This window comes from Podarcis filfolensis (assembly GCF_964270895.1).
Source record: "Podarcis filfolensis genome assembly, chromosome: 1".
NCBI classification, from domain to species: domain Eukaryota; kingdom Metazoa; phylum Chordata; class Lepidosauria; order Squamata; family Lacertidae; genus Podarcis; species Podarcis filfolensis.
The window spans coordinates 6,558,616-6,578,766 of record NC_139604.1 but is presented as its reverse complement, the minus strand read 5'-3'; the positions used below and the strand labels follow the sequence as shown (position 1 = coordinate 6,578,766).

Below are 20,151 nucleotides of genomic sequence, written 5' to 3'. Positions count from 1 at the left end.
AGTCAGTGATTCATCGTTATCATGCACTTAAATTGCCTCAAAGCAGATGCTGTTAATATTAATAACCATCTCCTCTGTTTGTTGGAGTGCAAGAATGGGTAATGGTTTTAAAACTTTTCCACAAGAGTTTCCTAAACATAAAGCATATGGCTGACATCCTCCTGCCATTTGCAAGCCCTGATGATGCGTAGAATTCTGGCAGCAGTATCATAACATCCCTATCATAAGATACTGACCCACCCATGCATTTCTGAACCTTTGGCTCCTCATCAGCCACCCACAATGGACAACGAAAATAAAGAGGTGCTAATACCCTTTCACATTCGGAGAGCATAAAGTCAGAAACAATGGTGTGCTGTTGCCATTATGGGATTTCAGACATCACTTGTCATAAAACATCTGATTTCACTGGTTATTTCCATTCCTCCTGGTTTAATCGGAGCATGAAAAATACCAGGTTGCAGGTTATGCAAGAGCTACAATAAAAGTGAATCACTATTCTAACTTTTACAAATGATGCCTCAGAGAAATGCAAAGTCCTTACTTTCCAAGTGAACAAATGCCACTTTAATGGCAGCATCTATACCCAAACTAATTTTGAACACAATTACAAAAATATTCAGGAAAAACTAATAATAAAGACCTCCAAGACAAGAAAGCCACCACCACTCGTGGCTATTTCACCTGTTTTAACATGGTGAGAACAGTGGCATGGCTAGGGGTGGGCGTGCACCAGAGGCGGAAGGGCACCAGCCCAGCCCTTGCCACTGAAGTTGTAACTGCCACCAGAATGGCAACCAGGTGCACCCCCCCCATGGTCTCCACCTGTATACAGGCTGCAGGACTCAACCGTGGTGGCTGGTGTAACAGTGGGAAAGAGAGGAGGCTGGCTATCTGTGATGGTAGAAGCAGGAATTAATTACAGGAGGGATCTCAAAAGAGGCAAAACAGCTAAACAAAATGCATCCAAGAAACAATCACTGCAAGCCAATTTTAAAACAATTCATTGGCCAACTTAAATCAGTTTAAATCAATATACATTGATTTAACAATAAATCATATCAATGAATTGATTTTAAGCACTCGTACCAGTCTCTCCCCTCCCCCTTTTACTGAAATTCATTCAACAGTCCTCTGACAATCATGTGGACGCACACTGAGGAAATTGAGGGGTTAAGAGGAAAGGGGGATGCACATGGCTGGACTCTGACCAGAAGTCCATGAAAAGTCCTCCACAAACAGGAGTGGGGGGTGGGAGGAGGAGAAAGAAAAGCCCGCAAGAAAACAAAAGGCACTTTAGAGGTATTTAATACTTAGCGCAGTCCTGGCAAGTTCAGTGCAAAGGAAAAAGAGTGAAAGGTATTGATGTGTACAAGCCTTAGCAGGGAATGCTGAGAGTATCTTCAGTGATGCACTGATGAGCTAGAGGCAAGAACTTGAAAACTGAAGACTTTTCCAGGAGCACAAAGATTTCAAAAGTTCCTAGGAAGCAACAAGTTCTTGCTGCTAGTTGGTTGTGCTCATCCCACCTGGGCCCAGGAGGCCAGCACAGGAGGTGTTGGATTTCCAGAGTTCAGCATTTCTATGAATGACTTCCGGGTGGGGGAGAAGTTGAGGGAAGATGGACATGCTTTCAGTGATACAATCTGAACGGCTTCTTCCATGCCACTCCCCGGATCACAGACATGCAATTCAACCATGGCCCACAGACTCCTGATGTAAGTAGCTGGTTTCCTGAGAGAAATTCAGTCATCCAATCTCTCTCTCTCTATGGTCAGTGTTATCAAGGGAAGCAACTGCACAGAAAGCCTCACTATCTCCTGTTCAGCAACTGCATGTGCATATCTCTAAAACTGCAAATGTTTGTATCAATAAAAGTAAATAGTTTAGTAAATGATTGGGGAGTCCCTTTGTCTCTTATTCCATTTTACTTGACACGTTCATCTACTTACTGACTTGCTCCGCATTTTTTGTCTTTTCAGCTGCCTTTCATGCTCTTTCCACACCGCTCCATAGGATTTCAAGCCCCTTTCCCTGTCCAGTTCTCAGCACCTAAAATTCTTCCTCAAAAGCATATTCTCTAGTCCTCCAGAAACCCTCTCTGCTGCATTCCCCACCCTGCTCCTCCATCGCGCAACACTTGCACTGCATTCCTGAACAAATTTACTTGACAGTACATCTGAGAAAACATGATGTGGCTCTCACTGTGAAGTCCACTGAGAAGGAACTATTTAATCTACATTCTGCACAAGATCTATGTCCTAGAATGGAGGACTACTGCTGCTAGATAATGTTGATCTAAGTGCTGAAATAATGTTAATACTAAAGGCATCGCTAGAAGAAAACCTTAGAGAGTAAGATTCTGGTCTGATGTAAGCACACTTTAATATTACCAAAATTAACTTCCAACAATTTCAAGAGCTGAGGCTCCCCCCTCCCCGCAATAAATAATAGTTTGAGATCAATGGTTACACTCACAAAGAGGCTCTTAAAGTAACTGTGTACATACTGGGACCTTCTTGCACCCAAAAACATCCAAAACACTGTCAGAATGTACAGTAATAGTGCATTGGGAGAACAAAAGGACAGACACGACCCATTTCAGAGACAAGCTATGAAATGATGGTGACCAACACCTGAAGAGGGGAACAAATGAAAAGAGAAAAAAGAATGAGACTCTAGAGGAGGGCTGCATTTTAAATGGAAGCATTACAGACAAGGGCATGGCAAGAGCAAGCTGCTTCCTTCCAGGCAGTACCGAAGATGGCAATCAATACGATCAGGATTCCAATTCAGAAATGTTCATCCAAAGTTGCAGCATAATTTCATCCATTTACATCAACCACAGAACTATTTTTTCAGTGATGGCAAACATGCTCCAGAATTGCGAGAAAGGCTGTCAATCGAATTGCTGGCTTAAATACAAGCCACATATGTCTGAAAGAACCTAAACACCAATGAGACTAACATCTAGCTAACTGAAGTCAGATGAAGCTCTCTGAAAACTACACCCCAATATTTTTCCATCTTCCCCCAGAAGACATAATGGGTGCTCAAATATGCTTTTAAAATGGTCACTTAGTTTCCTTTTAAAGAGAAAAGGACACATTGCATACAGCAGTCAAAAACCGCCTCGAGTAAGGAGACTTCAGGTAATTAAAAACAGAAAAAGCAACTTCAGATCCTCATTATAAAGGAACAAGAGTGTCATCTTTAGCGTGTAGTATCACACTCCACTTTCTATGGGAAGACTCTGCAAAGACTGACCCCCTCAGACTTACACCTTGTTCCCTGATCTGGGTACAATCCTTCCATGTCCTTTCAGAGTTCAGTTTCTGTTCCACCCATGGCAACGGATGACACTTTTCTCCACTGCTGCATTTACAAGACATCAGCGTTGGAGAGGAGCTGCCTTCCTCACAATAAAGCACAAGAGTTTAAAACTGAATATATAATACTGCTGTGCAGCTGGTTGATAATCAGGGGGAATCAAGTGAATTAAACCCTTGCTCCAGCAAAACACACACAAAGATGAAATGCAAAACTATGTTTTACCAGCATATTCCATAATAGTGCATATATTGCAACATTCAACAGGACAAACATAATGTTGAAAGGTCTAGAAGTACACAGGATGCAATGGATGAGTGACTGGAGTTATCAGTTTTCCAGGAAAGCCACATAGTCAGTTAACCGAGCCAACTGCTGTTCATTAGGAATTGGTGGGACTGAAGCAGGTTCTGAAAATAAGGCACAAAATGGGATGAAAATTAGAAGAAACGGGAAACTGAGTAATAGCTCCCTGCCACTGAAAAGCACAGAGAAGTCACATCTGAGGTCTGATCCATATTCAGTTAGGAGGCACTGCTTTTGAATTGCCAAGTGCAATGGGTCTCCTCTTGAAGGCAGAGGCTATGTGCCCCAGTAAAGGGTCATCTGGAGAGAGGAAAAGGATCTCTTTCTTGCCCTGTTGGGGGATTCACTCCCACATGGAAATCAAGGCCCAAGTTCAGGTTCTATTCTTGTGCCCAAGTCTTACATGATTTTACATAGGTTCTGAAACAGTACTAGTACATAAATTAGATGGCGTAGATATAAAACCAACTTGTGTGGTGCCTTGAAGACTAACAGTTGTATTCAACATAGCACTAAGTAACTAGTTCTGCCAGCGAAAAGGATTTCTTGCTCCTGCAATGGAATGCCCTCTCCCTCTCCCACCCCCCCCCCCAAATCTGTTTGAGAAGTTCACCCAGCCATCTGCAGCAGATCTGGGGAGGTCAAGGGATGAGTGGGGGGAAAGTGCTGTTGTGCTTGCGGCAGTCCTTGCACTGCCCAGATGAGGAAGGAGAAGGCCACCCAAACACATTTATTATGGCATATGTTTTTGTGGACCACGGTCCACTTCATCAGCAAGCAAACATACATATGACTATAAGGCAGGCAGAGAGGAGTGAGCTCAGAGAGAATTGAAATCTAAGGACAAACAGTGATGATTACCTAAAAGCAAAATAAACTACAGTCATCAACAAGGCAGTGTTGGTGAACACACAACTTTGTGTTATCGACAACAATACCTTGTTAACTGGCTACTGCGATGATCGGCCCTGCTTTTGCATTTCATTTCCCAGCCTCACTTTCCTATACTTGTCTTACGATTAAATGCATACATGCTTGCCAATATAGGATTATACTTCCTGCATCTGAAAGAATATGCCATAATAAATTTGTTTGAGTATAATTTAGCTGGATGCAATCTGAGTAGACCCATTAAAATTAACAGACCTAAATGAGCTGTGCCCAGTAATTTCCATGGGCCAACTCTGGATAGAAACAATGCTGGATCCAACCCATACCTTTAAACTGTGCTGTTTTTGCCATGGCAGACTACCACCCTCTAGACATAACTCATGAATGAACACATACCTGATAATGGGTGAAATCTGTTGAATGAAGGCTCTTGGGGACCTGAAACAGAGATACAAAATGACATTCATAAATTGTTCAAGGACCACTGCACCAAGAATGAGTTTCTAGATGTACCTAATTTTACTGTGAAATCTTTTATAGAGCTATCCATTACTAAGTTGCTTACTTACTACCGAGATTTTACTTGCTTTGCCTAAAAGCACTGCATTCCGTGAATCCTTTCAAACTTCTCAGTAACTGACTTTATCAGTTGAAGCAGAGTTTACCCTGAACTCAAGTATGGCATGTGTCACACCTAGCATGACTGGAAGATACTAAAAATCAAATTAAGGTGTTCTGCAGTTTGGAAAAACCCCAAGCACTGGGTCATTGAGGCATTTACAACAGTAATTAAGTGATGGTCAGAAATGATGTCTAGGACTATGAAAATGCTGCTGGTGCTAAGAAATGGACATTTATTCTGTTCTCAGTCGCTCACTCCGTCTCTCTTCTACTTTCAAGATACAAAAACAGTGATTCATCTATACTCCTTTGTTTTTAAAAATGGCAATGATTTTAAAAAGAAATTAACAAACTTACACTCCTTTGGAACAAAGAGCTACGTTACTAATATATATTTGAATATTATATCCAATAATTCTGCTCTTTACATTATTTTCAAAGCACTCTTGTTGTCATTTAATAAATCACCATACAGAGCTGGGACTATCCTAGCCCAGGTGAGCCGAGGTGTCACCCTGTGGGACCCAAAACACCAGCTCTGCCTGGCAGCCTATTTCTGGTATGTCTGTGCCTGTGTGGCCCTGGGCGAGTAACAGCAGAGGCTTGAACACCAGGAAGTCTGGGGTGAGGACTTGGAACATGGAGGGCCCTCGACTTCCCACTGCTGTCTTCCACAAGGAGCCCATTCTCTCTTGGCCTGGAGAAGGGGGGCACTAGGCATATTGTGAGGGCTACGAAGTTGTATTACTGCTGCTCCTCAAAATTCTCTGTGGGCCGCACCCAGAGAACTAGTAAATGGAGCTACATTCACAGGAAATGAGAAATTTTAACAGATTTCCCCCAAAAATAACATTCACTTCCTGAGGGTTGAGAGATGCTCTGGAATGGAATGAGAGGTAATGCAGGAATCTTTTTTGGGTAGCCAACTCTTCTATTTGTAAGAGAGAGATTGTAAACCCAAGCCTGTGAGTGTTGGAGGACTGGCTTATTTGCTGTTAATTAATTTTTGTTACAAACTTGCTTAAGATTTTGTGTGATGCAAGTATCACTACAGGAGCCAACACTGGCTGAAAAGAACACTGTAATTATTAACTGTTCTACAGCTATGCTCCATCTCTGCCATATAAAAGTGTTGTAGGTTCCTTTGTTCTGTGGGGAATTCACCTCAAGGAACTCCTGCTGCTGTTAAAAGACACTAAAACTTTAAAAAGAGCAGTTCTGTAAGATTACTCCCATATCCCGAAGAACTATTCACCAATAAAAAAACCCAAACTGAGTTAAGTATGTATTATAAAGGTTAAGAACTAGTTAAAGAGACAGCAAACAAACCTTAGAGAAATTTTAGTTGGCTTGGAGTACGCACAGTATTTAGCAACTGATCAAACCTCACAACATGCCCTGCTTGTTCTTTATTCCATTATTGAAGAACATTAGAACATGGGTAGGCAAACTAAGGCCCGGGGGCCGGATCCGGCCCATTCACCTTCTAAATACGGCCCGCGGATGGTCCGGGAATCAGCATGTTTTTACATGAGTAGAATGCGTGCTTTTATTTAAAATGCATCTTTGGGTTATTTGTGGGGCATAGGAATTCGTTCATCCCCCCCCCCCAAAAAAATTAGTCCGCCGCCCCCCACAAGGTCTGAGGGACAGTGGACGGGCCCCCTGCTGAAAAAGTTTGCTGACCTCTACATTAGATTCAGCAACCAAATTACAAACTAACACCCAAGTTAGTTGAAATTTCAAAAAGTTTTCACTACACTTTATTTGCATCACACATGTAAGTTAAAGTAAACTGACAAACATATTCAACTGAGTCTCCAAAGCCAAGGGTAGCCGAGAGAAATTAAGGCACATTCCGTTTTCCTTTGCCTAAAAGCTTTACACCCGCTTGCTTAATTAAAGCTGTCTGTGCCCATGAGAAACACACCAAGTCATATTTCTGACATTATGTTTCAGGAATACCCCTTGCTGTTTTTTAACTTTGAATTAAGTCCTGGCATGCAAATGTTAATTATCCTTTTAAATTCATTCACAGGAAAGGCAAGCAGCAAAAATGTACCCACCCACCCAGACACAATGTCTTAATGGATCAAGAGCTCCACCTACCTGGCTTTTTAGGCATAACCATGCGAGTGGACGAATCTGCTTGCCATCCCTGATCAAGAACACCTAAAACGATTAAAATGAGATGCAAAATCATCAACGCCATACAGAACCTTCAACAAGGTAAATTCTGTTCCAAAAAAATTCCTTATCTTCTGTGCAAGAAGAATTCTTATTTTGCTATGCCCCCATATAGTTTTTTGCCATAATGAGAGCAAATAAAAATCCACTTGAAAGCCAAAAGTAAAATGGGAATAATATCTGTTCAGCAGTCAGGTGCCATTAAACAGTAATTTTAAACAGTAAAGTTCATTAATTTCAATGGGTCTACTCTGCGTGTGACTTAGTTGGGCATCACTCTTTGAAAACCTACAAATTTTACTTTTATTTTGAAGCTCTTTCATCATATGACATAAAGGCAACTGTGACACTTCTTTGTTCTGTGTCACTCAAGTTAAGTTTCCCTTATAGAAACCGTGGAGAGCTACTGCCAGCCAGTGCAGACAATGCAGAGCGAAATGGACCAGGGGTCTGACTCTGTATAAGGTAGCTTCCTATGGCGCAAAATTAAATTTCAAACTCTTATGCATCCTGTGAATTCATAAGTACACTTTCTAAGTATGCATTCAAAAATTTAGTTAAAAGAAAACAAACACACCCTCCCTCCCTCCCATACCCTGAGGTATATGCAACTCACATTTGTATTAGAATTTGTTCATCAGAATGTCTGTTATGTGTAAGGAATGCATATTCTACGTAATGGTTCTACATAAGAAACAGTAAAGTATGTTGAAATCTGATATAAGTCTTGAACTGCAATTTCAATGCATACCCCCAGCATCCTTTATTCAAAGGCTCCTCAAAAGCAGCCAACCTCTGAAGATGCAAGATGAGACTAAGGGTGCTCCATTATTACTACTGGGCAATTAGCCTTTCTTCACTTTTCTAGGCTGCAGGTGAAGGCATTCAACAAAACCTGGTAACCACAACCTATCTGTAGTAGACCGGTACAAGGTTACTCCAAGGTGTGAAACACCAAGTTTAATAAAGCATTTTTACATACACATATACACACACACACACGTACCTTTCACTGCTTCTTCTATAGGAAGCCCAACAAAGGCTGCAAAGTCATCTGCACTTATTGAGGTATATGCTTGAGAGACCAGTCCAAATGCTCGCCGCCTAGTTGCATCTATTAGAGAGATAATTGGGAAGAATGTTGAGAATCAGATGTTTATGTAATGAATACATTGTGGGGTTTTAAGAGCTTAATGCGTATGACAAAAGCATAGCCCCGTGGGAAAGTGGTTATACAAAGGCATTTTCAATGTACAGTGGTACCTTGGGTTACAAACACCTCGGGTTACAGACTCCGCTAACCCGGAAGTAGTACCTTGGGTTAAGAACTTTAGCTCAGGAAGAGAACAGAAATCGCGTGCCAGCGGCATGGCTGCAGTGGGAGGCCCCATTAGCTAAAGTGGTACCCCAGGTTAAGAATGGTTTCAGGTTAAGAACGGACCTCCCGAACGAATGAAGTTTGTAACCAGAGGCACCACTGTACCCCAAAACAACTGTTGCACATAGGAAACTGGTGAGAATGCAACATTTTAAAATATGCTGGCTAAGTACTCAACTTGGAGATAAGTAGTCCTGATAAGAAAACTAAGTGCCCCTGAAGAAACCTGCCTTCAGCCAAAACATTTTGCACTTTTCAATATTTTAGGACTCTGGGTCCAAAACCAGTTTGAAGTCCATATCATGATATGGATTTCATAATTTTTGACCTGCCAATATATTGCAAATCATGATTTTTGTGTGTGTGTGTATGCGTATGCGTGCCCTATGCAAATATCACAATGTGGGAAAAATCATGAAGTCAGTCAATCCTTCTCTCGACTCCTGTAGCCCCTGTTAACTCTGCTGGCTCAGTTCTCCCCTGCCTCCTGCAGGCGGCAGAGAATCACAAGAGCAGGCGCCATCAAAAATCACAACGCAGGAAAGACTGTGAAACCAGCCAATGCCTCTCGATAGCTCCAGCCTTATTTCAGACATCGTGATATATCATGATGTCTAGCTTGTGATATATTATGATGCTGAAAACCAGATACTGCCCAGCCCTCTGGGTTATATCTACCTATGGCATCCTTACGACTAATGTAAGTCCACTGATTTAAATGGGACTACTATGAGTAAGATTTTATCAAGTACAACCCTCTATCAAGAGTTTGACTTTGATACCACTCTGAGGCTTCAATGGGAATACAAACAAGTTGTGCTACCTTAATTTACGGATCATCATACAATACAAGTAAGAATTTGCCAAATATGGCCACAACACAACAAAACGAAACAAGGCAATCAAAACATGTATGTTGCCTGAGCTGCAGTGGGTTTTTCCCATTCTTCACTTCAAAACAACCTGCCAAGAACTTGGCAACAAGCAGAGTAGCAGGTGATCCTGAGCACCTTTACTTGTGAAAAAAATATCCTGAGATCAGCGGAACTTCAATTAGGTAGACATGCATCAAGTTCCAGCCTTCAGGCATCTTCTGTATAGACAAACCCAACTCCTCTGACAACTTCAAGTTTTGCTTTGTAAACTCTGAGTTATATTCAGACAGGCCTCCTTCTGTTTATGGGTCATCACTGGAGAAGGGAGAGGGGCGACTGTCACTCATTGTTCCTTCCCCTCTGCCACTTCCCATGCTGTTCTGGGGCGTCTCCCAGTTCTCAGAAAGAGCTTTTCAGGGCCAATGTGGGTTGCAGGGGGACTGGTAAAAACCAACTCTCTTCCTCTATGGGCAGACTTCCATCCACAGATAGCATCAATCCCACCCCTTTGAAACTCCCAAAATAAGTCAAACTGCTTCATCATAAATTATCACATGGCCATACAAAAGCCAACCCCAAGTACTGTGTTACATCAAAACTTGTATCGGAGACAAATCACCAGGCACTAAAATTAAAAGAGAAACAAACTAGGAAAATTAAAAGAGAAACAAACCAGCAAAATCTTTAAGGAAATGCTGTAAAGTTTAAGCAAACTCTGTTTTTTCACAGTGATTATGCATACACTAACAGCCAAAGCTTTTGAATCTGTATTGGAACAGGACAAAACAGCCATTATAAATTTTGTGCTGATTTCGAGCAACCATTTGAAAGAACACACTTTCCACACTAAGTGAAAATGACTAGGGTTTTAGAAAGATGTACCTCTAAGTGCTTCCATGATTGGCTGAATAGATTCAGACCACTGATGTGCACCAATTGTTGTATAAATTCCAGGGAAATCTCTTTGCCAGATTCTCTGCCCCACTGACCAAATTGCACCAAGTTCAGGGTTTGCCTACAAAGAAAGGAAGAAAAATTATTTAGACAGACAAGCCATTGATCAGCAGAAAAAGAGGGAAAGGAAGAAGTCCACAACGAAGGAAACTGGAGTGACCGAGAACTCAGCTGTGGTGGCCATGAGAGCCAAAAATCAGCATGTTCCCCTATTAGCAACTGAATTAGGTTGCCTCTGTTGCTGTGTCACAAACTCTTCCCTACCAAGCACTGAGCAGGAAGCAGCATTTTAAAACCTCTTTTCTTCCCATCTGCTCTAGCACTTACTTCTGTGCTTGCTTTTGACTGCTGCTGCTTTTTGTGTATCTTCAGTTGAATCCTCCTCTAGTTCCTTCCCCAGCCCTCTCACTTCTCACATTAAGCATCAAGTGAAGCACAGCGCCCTCCATCTGGCCTCTCAACTTCCCACTCCAGAAAATCAGGGGGGAGGGGGATAATACGTATTGCACCAACTCTCTTGGCACTATCCTCCCAAAATTAATTAAAGCCCAACATGCAAGACTCTCTAGGTCACTCAATCAGTTAAAGTGATTCCACTTGTATGCAATTTGTGAAGAGTTTGGCTCTAAAGTAAAATGGTTCTACTGCAATTGTTATTTCTTTGTGAAGTGCCCAGCCTAAGGATGTTAACATTCAACATCACTCCCAAGTTCTGTCAGCCACACTGAATTTTCATGTGTTAAATGCATGCTTAGAATCTAGTATCTCATCAATTCCTACCAAGCAAAAGCAAAATTCCTCATGTGCTCTATAGTTGTAAGCTGCTGCTGTGGAAAAAGAGGGACTGGGAGGTAAAACACATTTGCAAGAAAAATGAAACTTCTTCTACCTAATCCATGACGTACTCTAGAAATGAGTCTGAACTCAGACATGAAATACTCTGCATGGAGCACCTGAGATGTACAAACTTAGAGATAAAATACAAATCTATAAAATACAGCAAGTATCTATTAAACAATAGCAAAACGCAACCTCAGCAGCAATAGAACATTTGTTCAGCAACCAGCAAAGGTGTTGCTTTTTAGCTTTCACTTTTGGAAACACAACCCTAAAGTTATGCGTGACAATTCTGTCCTTTAAAGTATTGAAAAGTACTTACAGACTTAATTGCAGGAGGGATTCTTTTCCACAAATACCGTGCATTGTTCCTAATAACATAAAAGTGTCAATTTAAAGTATTTTATAAAATGACATTAACTAAAAACAAGTGCTTACTACTAGAAGACTTTTAAGAGAGGCAACAATTCAAAGAGAAGCAAGAAACATATTCCGAACAATGCAACACTTTTATATAAGCCACAGATAACATTTCAAACAATGGAAACACACAGATTTCACAAATTTTCTTTCTTTTTTTATCTAGCAGCATGTTCACATATGGGCATGTTTAGTCCTCATGCAGTCTATACTATGTACAGAAAACAAACATTTTAGCATATAAAGTTTGGCTTCTAACATCAAGTACAGTTTATGTACTTAATTAGTTCCAGAGGTCCATTCTTTACCTGAAACTGTTCTTAACTAGAGGCATGCTTTTGCTAGCCGCCCAGAGTGGCTGGGGAAGCCCAGCCAGATGGGCGGGTATAAATAAATAATTATTATTATTAGGCCTCTTGCTGCGTCGCTGGCACACGATTTCTTTTCTCATCCTGGGGCAAAGTTCTCAACTCGAGGTAACTCTTCCAGGTTAGCGGAGTTTGTAACCTGAAGCGTTTGTAACTCAAGGTACCACTGTACAAGATTTGGAACACATCTTCTGCACACTTGATACTTCCTGTAAGCCACACGTGTGTACATAGGCTAAGCTGTGGTAAAACAGAATGTTCTGTTGCTCAGGTAGTTAAAACAATGTGTAGCCCACTGTAACGTGAAAGTCGCCTGTTTGGCTGGGATTATAACCTCACACAGGGACTGGCCAAGACTGGAAAGAGCAAAGAAACGAAGAGAAGGGGTGGTAACACCCAGAGACAAGGAAGCTGAAGGTAGAGGGTGGGTTAAGGAGGAGACTGACACAGATGAACCTGAAGGATGGACAGGTAGAGAATGAGGCCCAAAGGAAAGAGCAAGGAGGTAGAAAACTGAAGTGAGAATTCATTGAAAAGGAGGGAGGCATACAATTTGGACAGGAAAATTGGCTTCCAGGTGGAAAAATCTAAATTAGAAACAGAAGTGCTAGAACCTAAAACTAAAATCATGTCAAAAATGTATAACTTGCTGCTGAAATGGAATACACAGGATGAAACGGTTAAGTCAGCCATGATTAAATGGGCACAAGATCTTGGACATAACATCATGTTTGCTGATTGGGAACAGTTATGGACCACAGGTATGAAATTCACGGCATGTAATGCCTTAAGAGAGAATATTATGAAAATGATATACAGGTGGTACATAACCCCAGTCAAGCTCACAAAAATATATCACTTGCCCGATAATAAATGCTGGAAATGTAAGGAAGTTGAAGGTACATTTTTTCACCTATGGTGGACGTGCCCAAAGATTAAGGCCTTCTGGGAAATGATTTATAATGAAATGAAAAAGATACTTAAGTATACCTTCCTGAAAAAACCAGAGGCTTTTCTCTTGGGCATAGTCGGCCATTTGGTGCCAAAGAAGGACAGAACTTTTTTTATGTATGCTACAACGGCAGCAAGAATACTTATAGCAAAGCACTGGAAGACTCAAGATCTACCCACTCTGGAAGAATGGCAGATGAAGTTGATTGACTGTATGGGACTGGCAGAAATGACCGGCAGAATCCACGACCAGGGAGAAGAGTCGGCAGAAGAAGATTGGAAGAAATTTAAGGACTATTTACAGAAATACTACAAAATTAATGAGCTCTGAAAAGATGCTGGATTGAACTTTTGTGGTCTCTAGCTGTTATGATAAAGATAATGGGGATTATAATGGTTTATGTTATTAAATTTTAAAAAAGCTGAATGGAAAATAAGGTTTTATTTTAAAAGGAATGTTAAGAGATTAGGATTTGCTGAATTAATAAGGTGAACTAGAGAACAAGAAGGGGAGGTATGAGGAAGTCAAAGAAATATGTGATTGAAAAACTGTTATTGAAACTGAATTGTTTTTAATATTTTTCTTTTTCTCTTTTTTTGGTGTTTATATAAAATTGGAAAATCTAATAAATATTCATTTTTTTAAAAAAAGAGAATTCATTGAAAAGGAGCCTCTGAAGAAGGTCTAAAATGGTTCAGATCAGGAAAGGCTGTATGCTGGATCAGAAGAGAAGATAGAGAGAGGTTTGTCAAGAAAAAAGGTGTCTCAAGAAGTGTTCAAAGTACTCAGGGGCCTGAAATGCAGACAGTGGGCAGAGCACAGCTGGAGGAGACATGAATCTGTAGAAAGCAGAAGGTGGGCAAAAGTACACAGATGCAGCTGTGTGCAATGGGAAGGAGCAGAAGACATTTAGAGGGCTGGGGAATGTGAGCAAGGAAGCTTGCGGTAACTAGGTCTAGAGCTGAGACATTGACAAGGGAATCCTGCCAAGTGTTGCTTCTGTTGCCTCTGAAGGATTGTGACTGACAACTATGAAGGTCAAAAAGCAAGGGTGAGTCGGTTCACATACTGATTTGTCCTGAGCTGATATTTAGTAAAGTGAGCTGTACCGGGTGAATCATGCTAGCTTTGTAGAAACAAATATTGCTATCGGACTTAACAATCTTGCCCATTAAGGATCTGCAAAATTCAATTTAAAAAGTGCAGTATTTTAAAATCCCACTGATTCTTTTTTTTTTTTTATAAACATATTTTTATTAAAGATTTCCTGGCTTACAAAAGTATGTAAAATGTCTCGTTTTTCAACTTACAGTGATGGGGGAAAGTATTTGATCCCCTGCTAAATTTGCCCGTTTGCCCTCTGACAAAGAAATGACCCGTCCATAATTTTAATGGTAAGTTTATTGTAGCTGTGAGAGACAGAAAAACAACAGGAAAAACCCCAGAAGCCCAGAAGACAAAAGTCAGAGATTGATGTGCATTATAATGAGTGAAATAAGTATTTGATCCCTTTGCAAAAGATGACTTAGTACTTGGTGGCAAAACCCTTGTTGGCAATTACAGAGGTCAGATGTTTCTGGTAGGTGGCCACCAGGTTTGCACACATCTCAGGAGGTATTTTGTCCCACTCCTCTTTGCAGATCCTCTCCTCCAAGTCAGTAAGATTTCAAGGCTGATATGTAGCTACTTGAACCTTCAGCTCCCTCCACAGGTTTTCAATGGGATTAAGGTCTGGAGACTGGCTAGGCCACTCCAGGACCTTAATGTGCTGCTTCTTGAGCCACTCCTTTGTTGCCTTGGCCCTGTGTTTTGGGTCATTGTCATGCTGGAATACCCATCCTCAATGCCCTGGCTGGGGGAAGGAGGTGCTCACCCAAGATTTGACAATACATGGTCCCGTCCATCGTCCCTTCGATGCGGTGAAGGTGTCCTGTCTCCTTAGCAGAAAAACACCCCCAAAGTATAATATGTCCCCTTCCATGTTGTAGGCAGCATTCTTCCTCCTCCAAACACGGCAAGTTGAGTTGAAGCCAAAGAGCTTGATTTTGATCTCATCAGACCACAACACTTTCACCCACTTCTCCTCTGGGTCATTCAGATGTACACTGGCAAACTGCAGACAGGCCTGTACATTTGCTGTCTTGAGCAAGGGGACCTTGAGGGCTCTGCAAGATCTCAGTCCTTCACGGCGTAGTGTATTAGCAGCTGTTTTCATGGTGACTATGGTCCCAGCTGCCGTGAGATCATTGACAAGTTCCCCCCATGTAGTTCTGGGCTGCTTCATCACCATTCTCATGATCATTGCAACTCCACGAGATGAGATCTTGGATGGAGCCCCAGACCGAGGGAGGTTGACAGTTATTTTGTGTTTCTTCCATTTGCGAATTATTGCACCAATTGTTTTCACTTTCTCACCAAGCTGCTTGGCAATAGACTTGTGGCCCAGGCCAGCCTTGTGCAGATCTACAATCTTGTCCCTGACATCCTTGGACAGCTCTTTGGTCTTGGTCATGGTGGCTACTTTGGAATCTGCTGGACTGATTGCTTCTGTCGACAGGTGTCTTTTGTACAGGTACTGTAACAAGCTGGGATTACAGGTAAGACCTCTCCCTTACACCAAGTGCTTCTAATCTCTGCTCGTTACATACAGTGAAGATACCAGGTAGCCTGACATCTGGCTGGTCGACAGGGGATCAAATACTTATTTCACTCATTATAATGCACATCAATCTCTGACTTTTGTCTTCTGGGTTTCTGGGGTTTTCCTGTTGTTATTCTGTCTCTCACAGCTACAATAAACCTACCATTAAAATTATGGACTGGTCATTTCTTTGTCAGAGGGCAAACGGGCAAATTTAGCAGGGGATCAAATACAGTGGTACCTCGGGTTACAGACGCTTCAGGTTACAGACTCTGCTAACCCAGAAATATTACCTCGGGTTAAGAACTTTGCTTCAGGATGAGAACAGAAATCGTGCTCTGGCGGTGCAGCAGCAGCAGGAGGCCCCATTAGCTAAAGTGGTGCTTCAGGTTAAGACGGTTTCAGGTGAAGAACGGACCTCCAGAACAAATTAAGTTCTTAACCTAAGGTACCACTGTATTTTTCCCCCTTCACTGTACATTTTCTACAGATGGAGTTGGGTGGCAAAGTTTCTATTCTACTTAACGTATGTGTGGGGTTTTGTGTCAGTGTTGCTTGTGCAGGTTCTCTTTACTATTCACTTGTGTTCCTTTGGTGGTGAGAAAGGTTGGGGTTGGCTAGGGTGTGGTTGCTTGTTTGTGATTGGCTGTGGTGAACTTTGTTTTCACGTGTGAGTGAGGTCGAGCCTACAGGTAAATTTTGCAAAGTTGGAAGTTACGTGCTTCAACACGCCCCCTCACACACAAAAAGAATTCGCCAACTTCACCAAGATAAAACTTTGTGGCACCAAGCTCAGATACCATGGGGTACAGATAAACAGAAACCTCAACAAATTATACCTCCACAACTACAACTCCTTGTGGTAACAAATCAACAAAGGCCCAAAGAGATGGAACAACACCAACTTTACTCTCTCAGACAAAATAGCTATGATCAAAATGATCACCCTTCCAAAAAATCCCACCGATTCTAAAGGTAAAAGTTAAAACATGTGCAATTCCCTCACTGAAAACAAGAGAACTTCAAAGTGTTTCACTATTGCTGTGCCACACTCTTGTTTAAAACAGTATCAATAAAGAATGTCAAGTAAAATTTTCTGTTTACCCAGGCATTTGAGGACTGAAAGATACCGACAGTGGCCAACTTGGAATTAGTATCTACGATGTATGTGACTGCCTTTATATGTATTTTTTAAATTTTAAATTGTATTGTTTCAACAGTTCTGATGCCTGTTGCCATGTGTTCCTTTGGGAGGAAGGGTGCGTGAGAGAGAAACAAAGCAAAACAAATAAGCCTCCTTTTGTGCGCCTGCTCTGTAAACTCTTCCAATTTCACAAGCATTACCCATCTCCACCTGCTACATGAAAGTACTGAAGAATGAAATAAATAAGTGAAGCCCAGAGTGACCCTCTAGCAGCCGCTGCTTTCAAAGACACACTTCTTCTCAAGAGGTAGGTCGAAAATAATTTTTACTTACATGTCATTATGCAAAAGGTACAAAGCTAGGAGTTGCGCATAAACAGGCGGTGTTGCTATTCCTCCAGGGGCCTAAAAAATAAAAATAAAAGCGCTTTACAGAATTAACGGCAACTGAGTGATTACATCGTAGGAAGAACAGCATCTACTTTTGCCACCCCCCCCCCCCCGTTTGCATGGGAGGCTGTTTGAATCCCTTGATCCCAGCGGCTGCCTCTCTTTTAACCCAAAAAAAAATTTTCCTTCCATTCCATTGGTATGTAATGAATGATGCTTTACAGGGTTAAAGGAAAAGAAAAATGGTGTAAAAAAAAAAAAAGTACCAAGGTGGAAGTAATCTAATTAGACACAACAACACAGTAAGAGTAAATTTTTTGAGGTCTTAGAACAAAGAAAGGAAGTCAATTTGTGTTTATGTACGTAATGATATGGTTTTTTTTCTGTAGATGTGTGCTTTTTCGTTTTTGTTTAGTTTAGTCTTGTTTCCTTTGTTTTTTTCCTTTTCTTTCGTTTTCTGTTTTTTTTTTCCTATATGTTCCGGGGATTTTTGTTTGTATAGTATTATTTTGGATTCAATGTTTGTAATTTTTGTTATGATTCTGCATTGAAAATAAAAAAAAATTTCAAAAAAAAAATTCCTTCCAGTAGCACCTTAAAGACCAACTAAGTTAGTTCTTGGTATGAGCTTTCGTGTGCATGCACACTTCTTCAGATATGTGCATGCACACTTCTTCAAAACAATTTTTTTTTTTGTTTTGACTATGGCAGACCAACACGGCTACCTATCTGTATCTGTTTTAACCAGTTCATGTCTCTGCTTCGTCCCCCGAAGAGGAGCTTCTCCTGCGTCTGGGCTGCGCAACTTCAGCCTGGGAATCCCCGGCCCCCGCGCAGGGAGAGGCCTCGAAAAGGAGCCCCCCCAGGCGCCTGGCGGGGGGAGGCCGAGAGGGAGGCGGGCCGGCCGGGGGGGAGGGGAAACCGCCTCAGGCAACGCCCCCCCCCCCGCCCCACACACCTCCAGCTCCTGCGTCTCGCACTGCTCCAGCAGCTTCCGGTAGCCGAGGGCGCCGCTCGCCGCCGCCGCCGCCATCACCGCCACTGGCATCTTCGCGCCCGGCGCCGGCTCCAGCCCAGGCGGTGGGACGGGTCCTCCAAGGCGCGCAGGCAGGCGCTCTCGCCGCTCTCCCTCCGCTTCCGCTTCCGGCGCAGAGAATTTACGTCAGACGCCGCAGAGCTAGAGAAAGTAGAGAAGCCTCTCGCAGCCTACAATTCCCATCATCCCCCTGGCGGCTCTCCTCGCCTGGGGATGACGGGAGCTGTAGTCCCTTTTTTCTTTAAATAAATTTTTATTAGAGTTTTACAAAAGAAAAAAGTAAAAATTTACAGAATAAAAAAGAAACCATAGATAAAAATAAACAATAAAAAAGAAAACACAAAAAATACACGAAAGACAGCTAATTAAAAAAGAAGTTAAAAAGGTAAAACAAATCCATTTTTCTCAATATCCTCAAATTCATATGCTTGTATCCTTGACCTCCTCACACCTCCCCCCTTTTGTATTCCCATTTACATACTTGGATCAGCAAATTCTTACCCTTTTTCAATTATCTTAACTTTGTGTCATAACATATTATAACTCAATATTTTCAACCATTTATCAATACATTTTTTTACATAATCTTATTAACTTTTGTTGCTAATTACCACTTATTGCCAATCCAGGCATAATTTTAACATTCATTAATTTTACAGTATTTCCGAAGATAGTCTTTAAGTTTCTTCCAGTCTTCTTCCACCAACTCTTCTCCCTGGTCTCGGATTCTGCCAGTCATTTCCGCCAATTCCATATAGTCTATCACTTTCATCTGCCACTCTTCCACGGTGGGTAGATCTTGTGTCTTCCAATACTTTGCGATAAGTATTCTTGCTGCTGTTGTTGCATACATAAAGAAAGTTCTGTCCTTCTTTGGCACCAATTGGCCGACCATGCCCAAGAGAAAGGCCTCTGGCTTCTTAAGGAATGTATATTTAAATACTTTTTTCATTTCGTTATAAATCATCTCCCAGAAAGCCTTAATCTTTGGGCACGCGGGAGCTGTAGTCCCTGGCCACCCGGGGACTCAGAAAGACCAGAGGCGCCCTACGGAATTGCTCGGACATCCTTGGAAGGCTGCTGTGACAACTTGGTGAGGCCTTTAGGGACAAAATGGGTCAGATTCGGACAGAGCTGGATGCCACCGTTGGAGCAAATCCCGCGGGAGCGCCTGCTCTGAGCAGCCCTGTTTAGGGAAGTTTTCAATGTTTGGTGTTTTATTGTATTCTTAATATTTTGTTAAAAAATACATTTGTCCAAAAACCTCTTTGTTAGGTATAATAGGTGAAGAGATACCAAGAGAGGATAAAAGACTTTTTATCGTTTCATAAATTTTTATTAAGCTTTTCCTTTACAAATAAATCCGTACAACCATGTTTACAAATTTCCTGTTTTTGAACTTCCACCAGCACATCCCTCAATCATCCATTTTTCTTATCTTCACGCATTTTCTATATGATATTGCCAATTTAATATTATCTTTCCATCTCTATTTCTTTTTTACAATATACCTTATACTATCACAAAGCCTCCTGAAAACCCACTAGCGTTGTCTGTTCATCACAGATAGTTTTCAGATAATCCGTGAACTTTCCCCAGTCCTCGATGAATTTGTGATCTTTCTGATATCTGATTTTTCCAGTCATTTTAGAGGATAAAAGACTTTTTATGTCTGCAATGACAGCAGGGAGAATGCTACTAGCCCAGAGATGGAAGGAAGGAAAAACACCAACAAAAGAAGAATGGCAGGTGAAACTGATGGAGTAGGCAGAGATGGCAAAACTGACGGGGAAGATCCAAAACCAGGAAGATCAAGTATTTT

The 20,151-nt window shown here is 41.6% G+C and overlaps 1 protein-coding gene across 1 annotated transcript; it reads right to left on the bottom strand.

Moving 5' to 3' along the window:
- Positions 1–2,360: 2,360 nt before the first annotated feature.
- Positions 2,361–18,445, bottom strand: COPS8 (COP9 signalosome subunit 8). The gene is made up of 8 exons (XM_083573253.1): positions 18,252–18,445; positions 17,238–17,308; positions 11,702–11,750; positions 10,471–10,603; positions 8,342–8,449; positions 7,258–7,320; positions 4,924–4,965; positions 2,361–3,740 (listed from the first exon to the last, which is right to left on the bottom strand). Exons 1-8 carry the CDS (start codon positions 18,339–18,341, stop codon positions 3,661–3,663), a joined length of 636 nt encoding a protein of 211 aa, XP_083429379.1. The 5' UTR covers positions 18,342–18,445; the 3' UTR covers positions 2,361–3,660.
- Between the last annotated feature and the right edge of the window lie 1,706 nt (positions 18,446–20,151).

Excerpts from the sequence above, each read along its gene's own strand:
- COPS8 (XM_083573253.1), bottom strand. The coding sequence starts at position 18,341 with ATGCCAGTGGCGGTGATGGCGGCGGCGGCGGCGAGCGGCGCCCTCGGC. Across the intron at positions 10,604-11,701 it reads TCCCTCCTGCAATTAAGTCT|GCAAACCCTGAACTTGGTGC; the intron begins GTAAGTACTTTT and ends CTTTCTTTGTAG. Across the intron at positions 8,450-10,470 it reads AATCATGGAAGCACTTAGAG|ATGCAACTAGGCGGCGAGCA; the intron begins GTACATCTTTCT and ends TCTCTCTAATAG.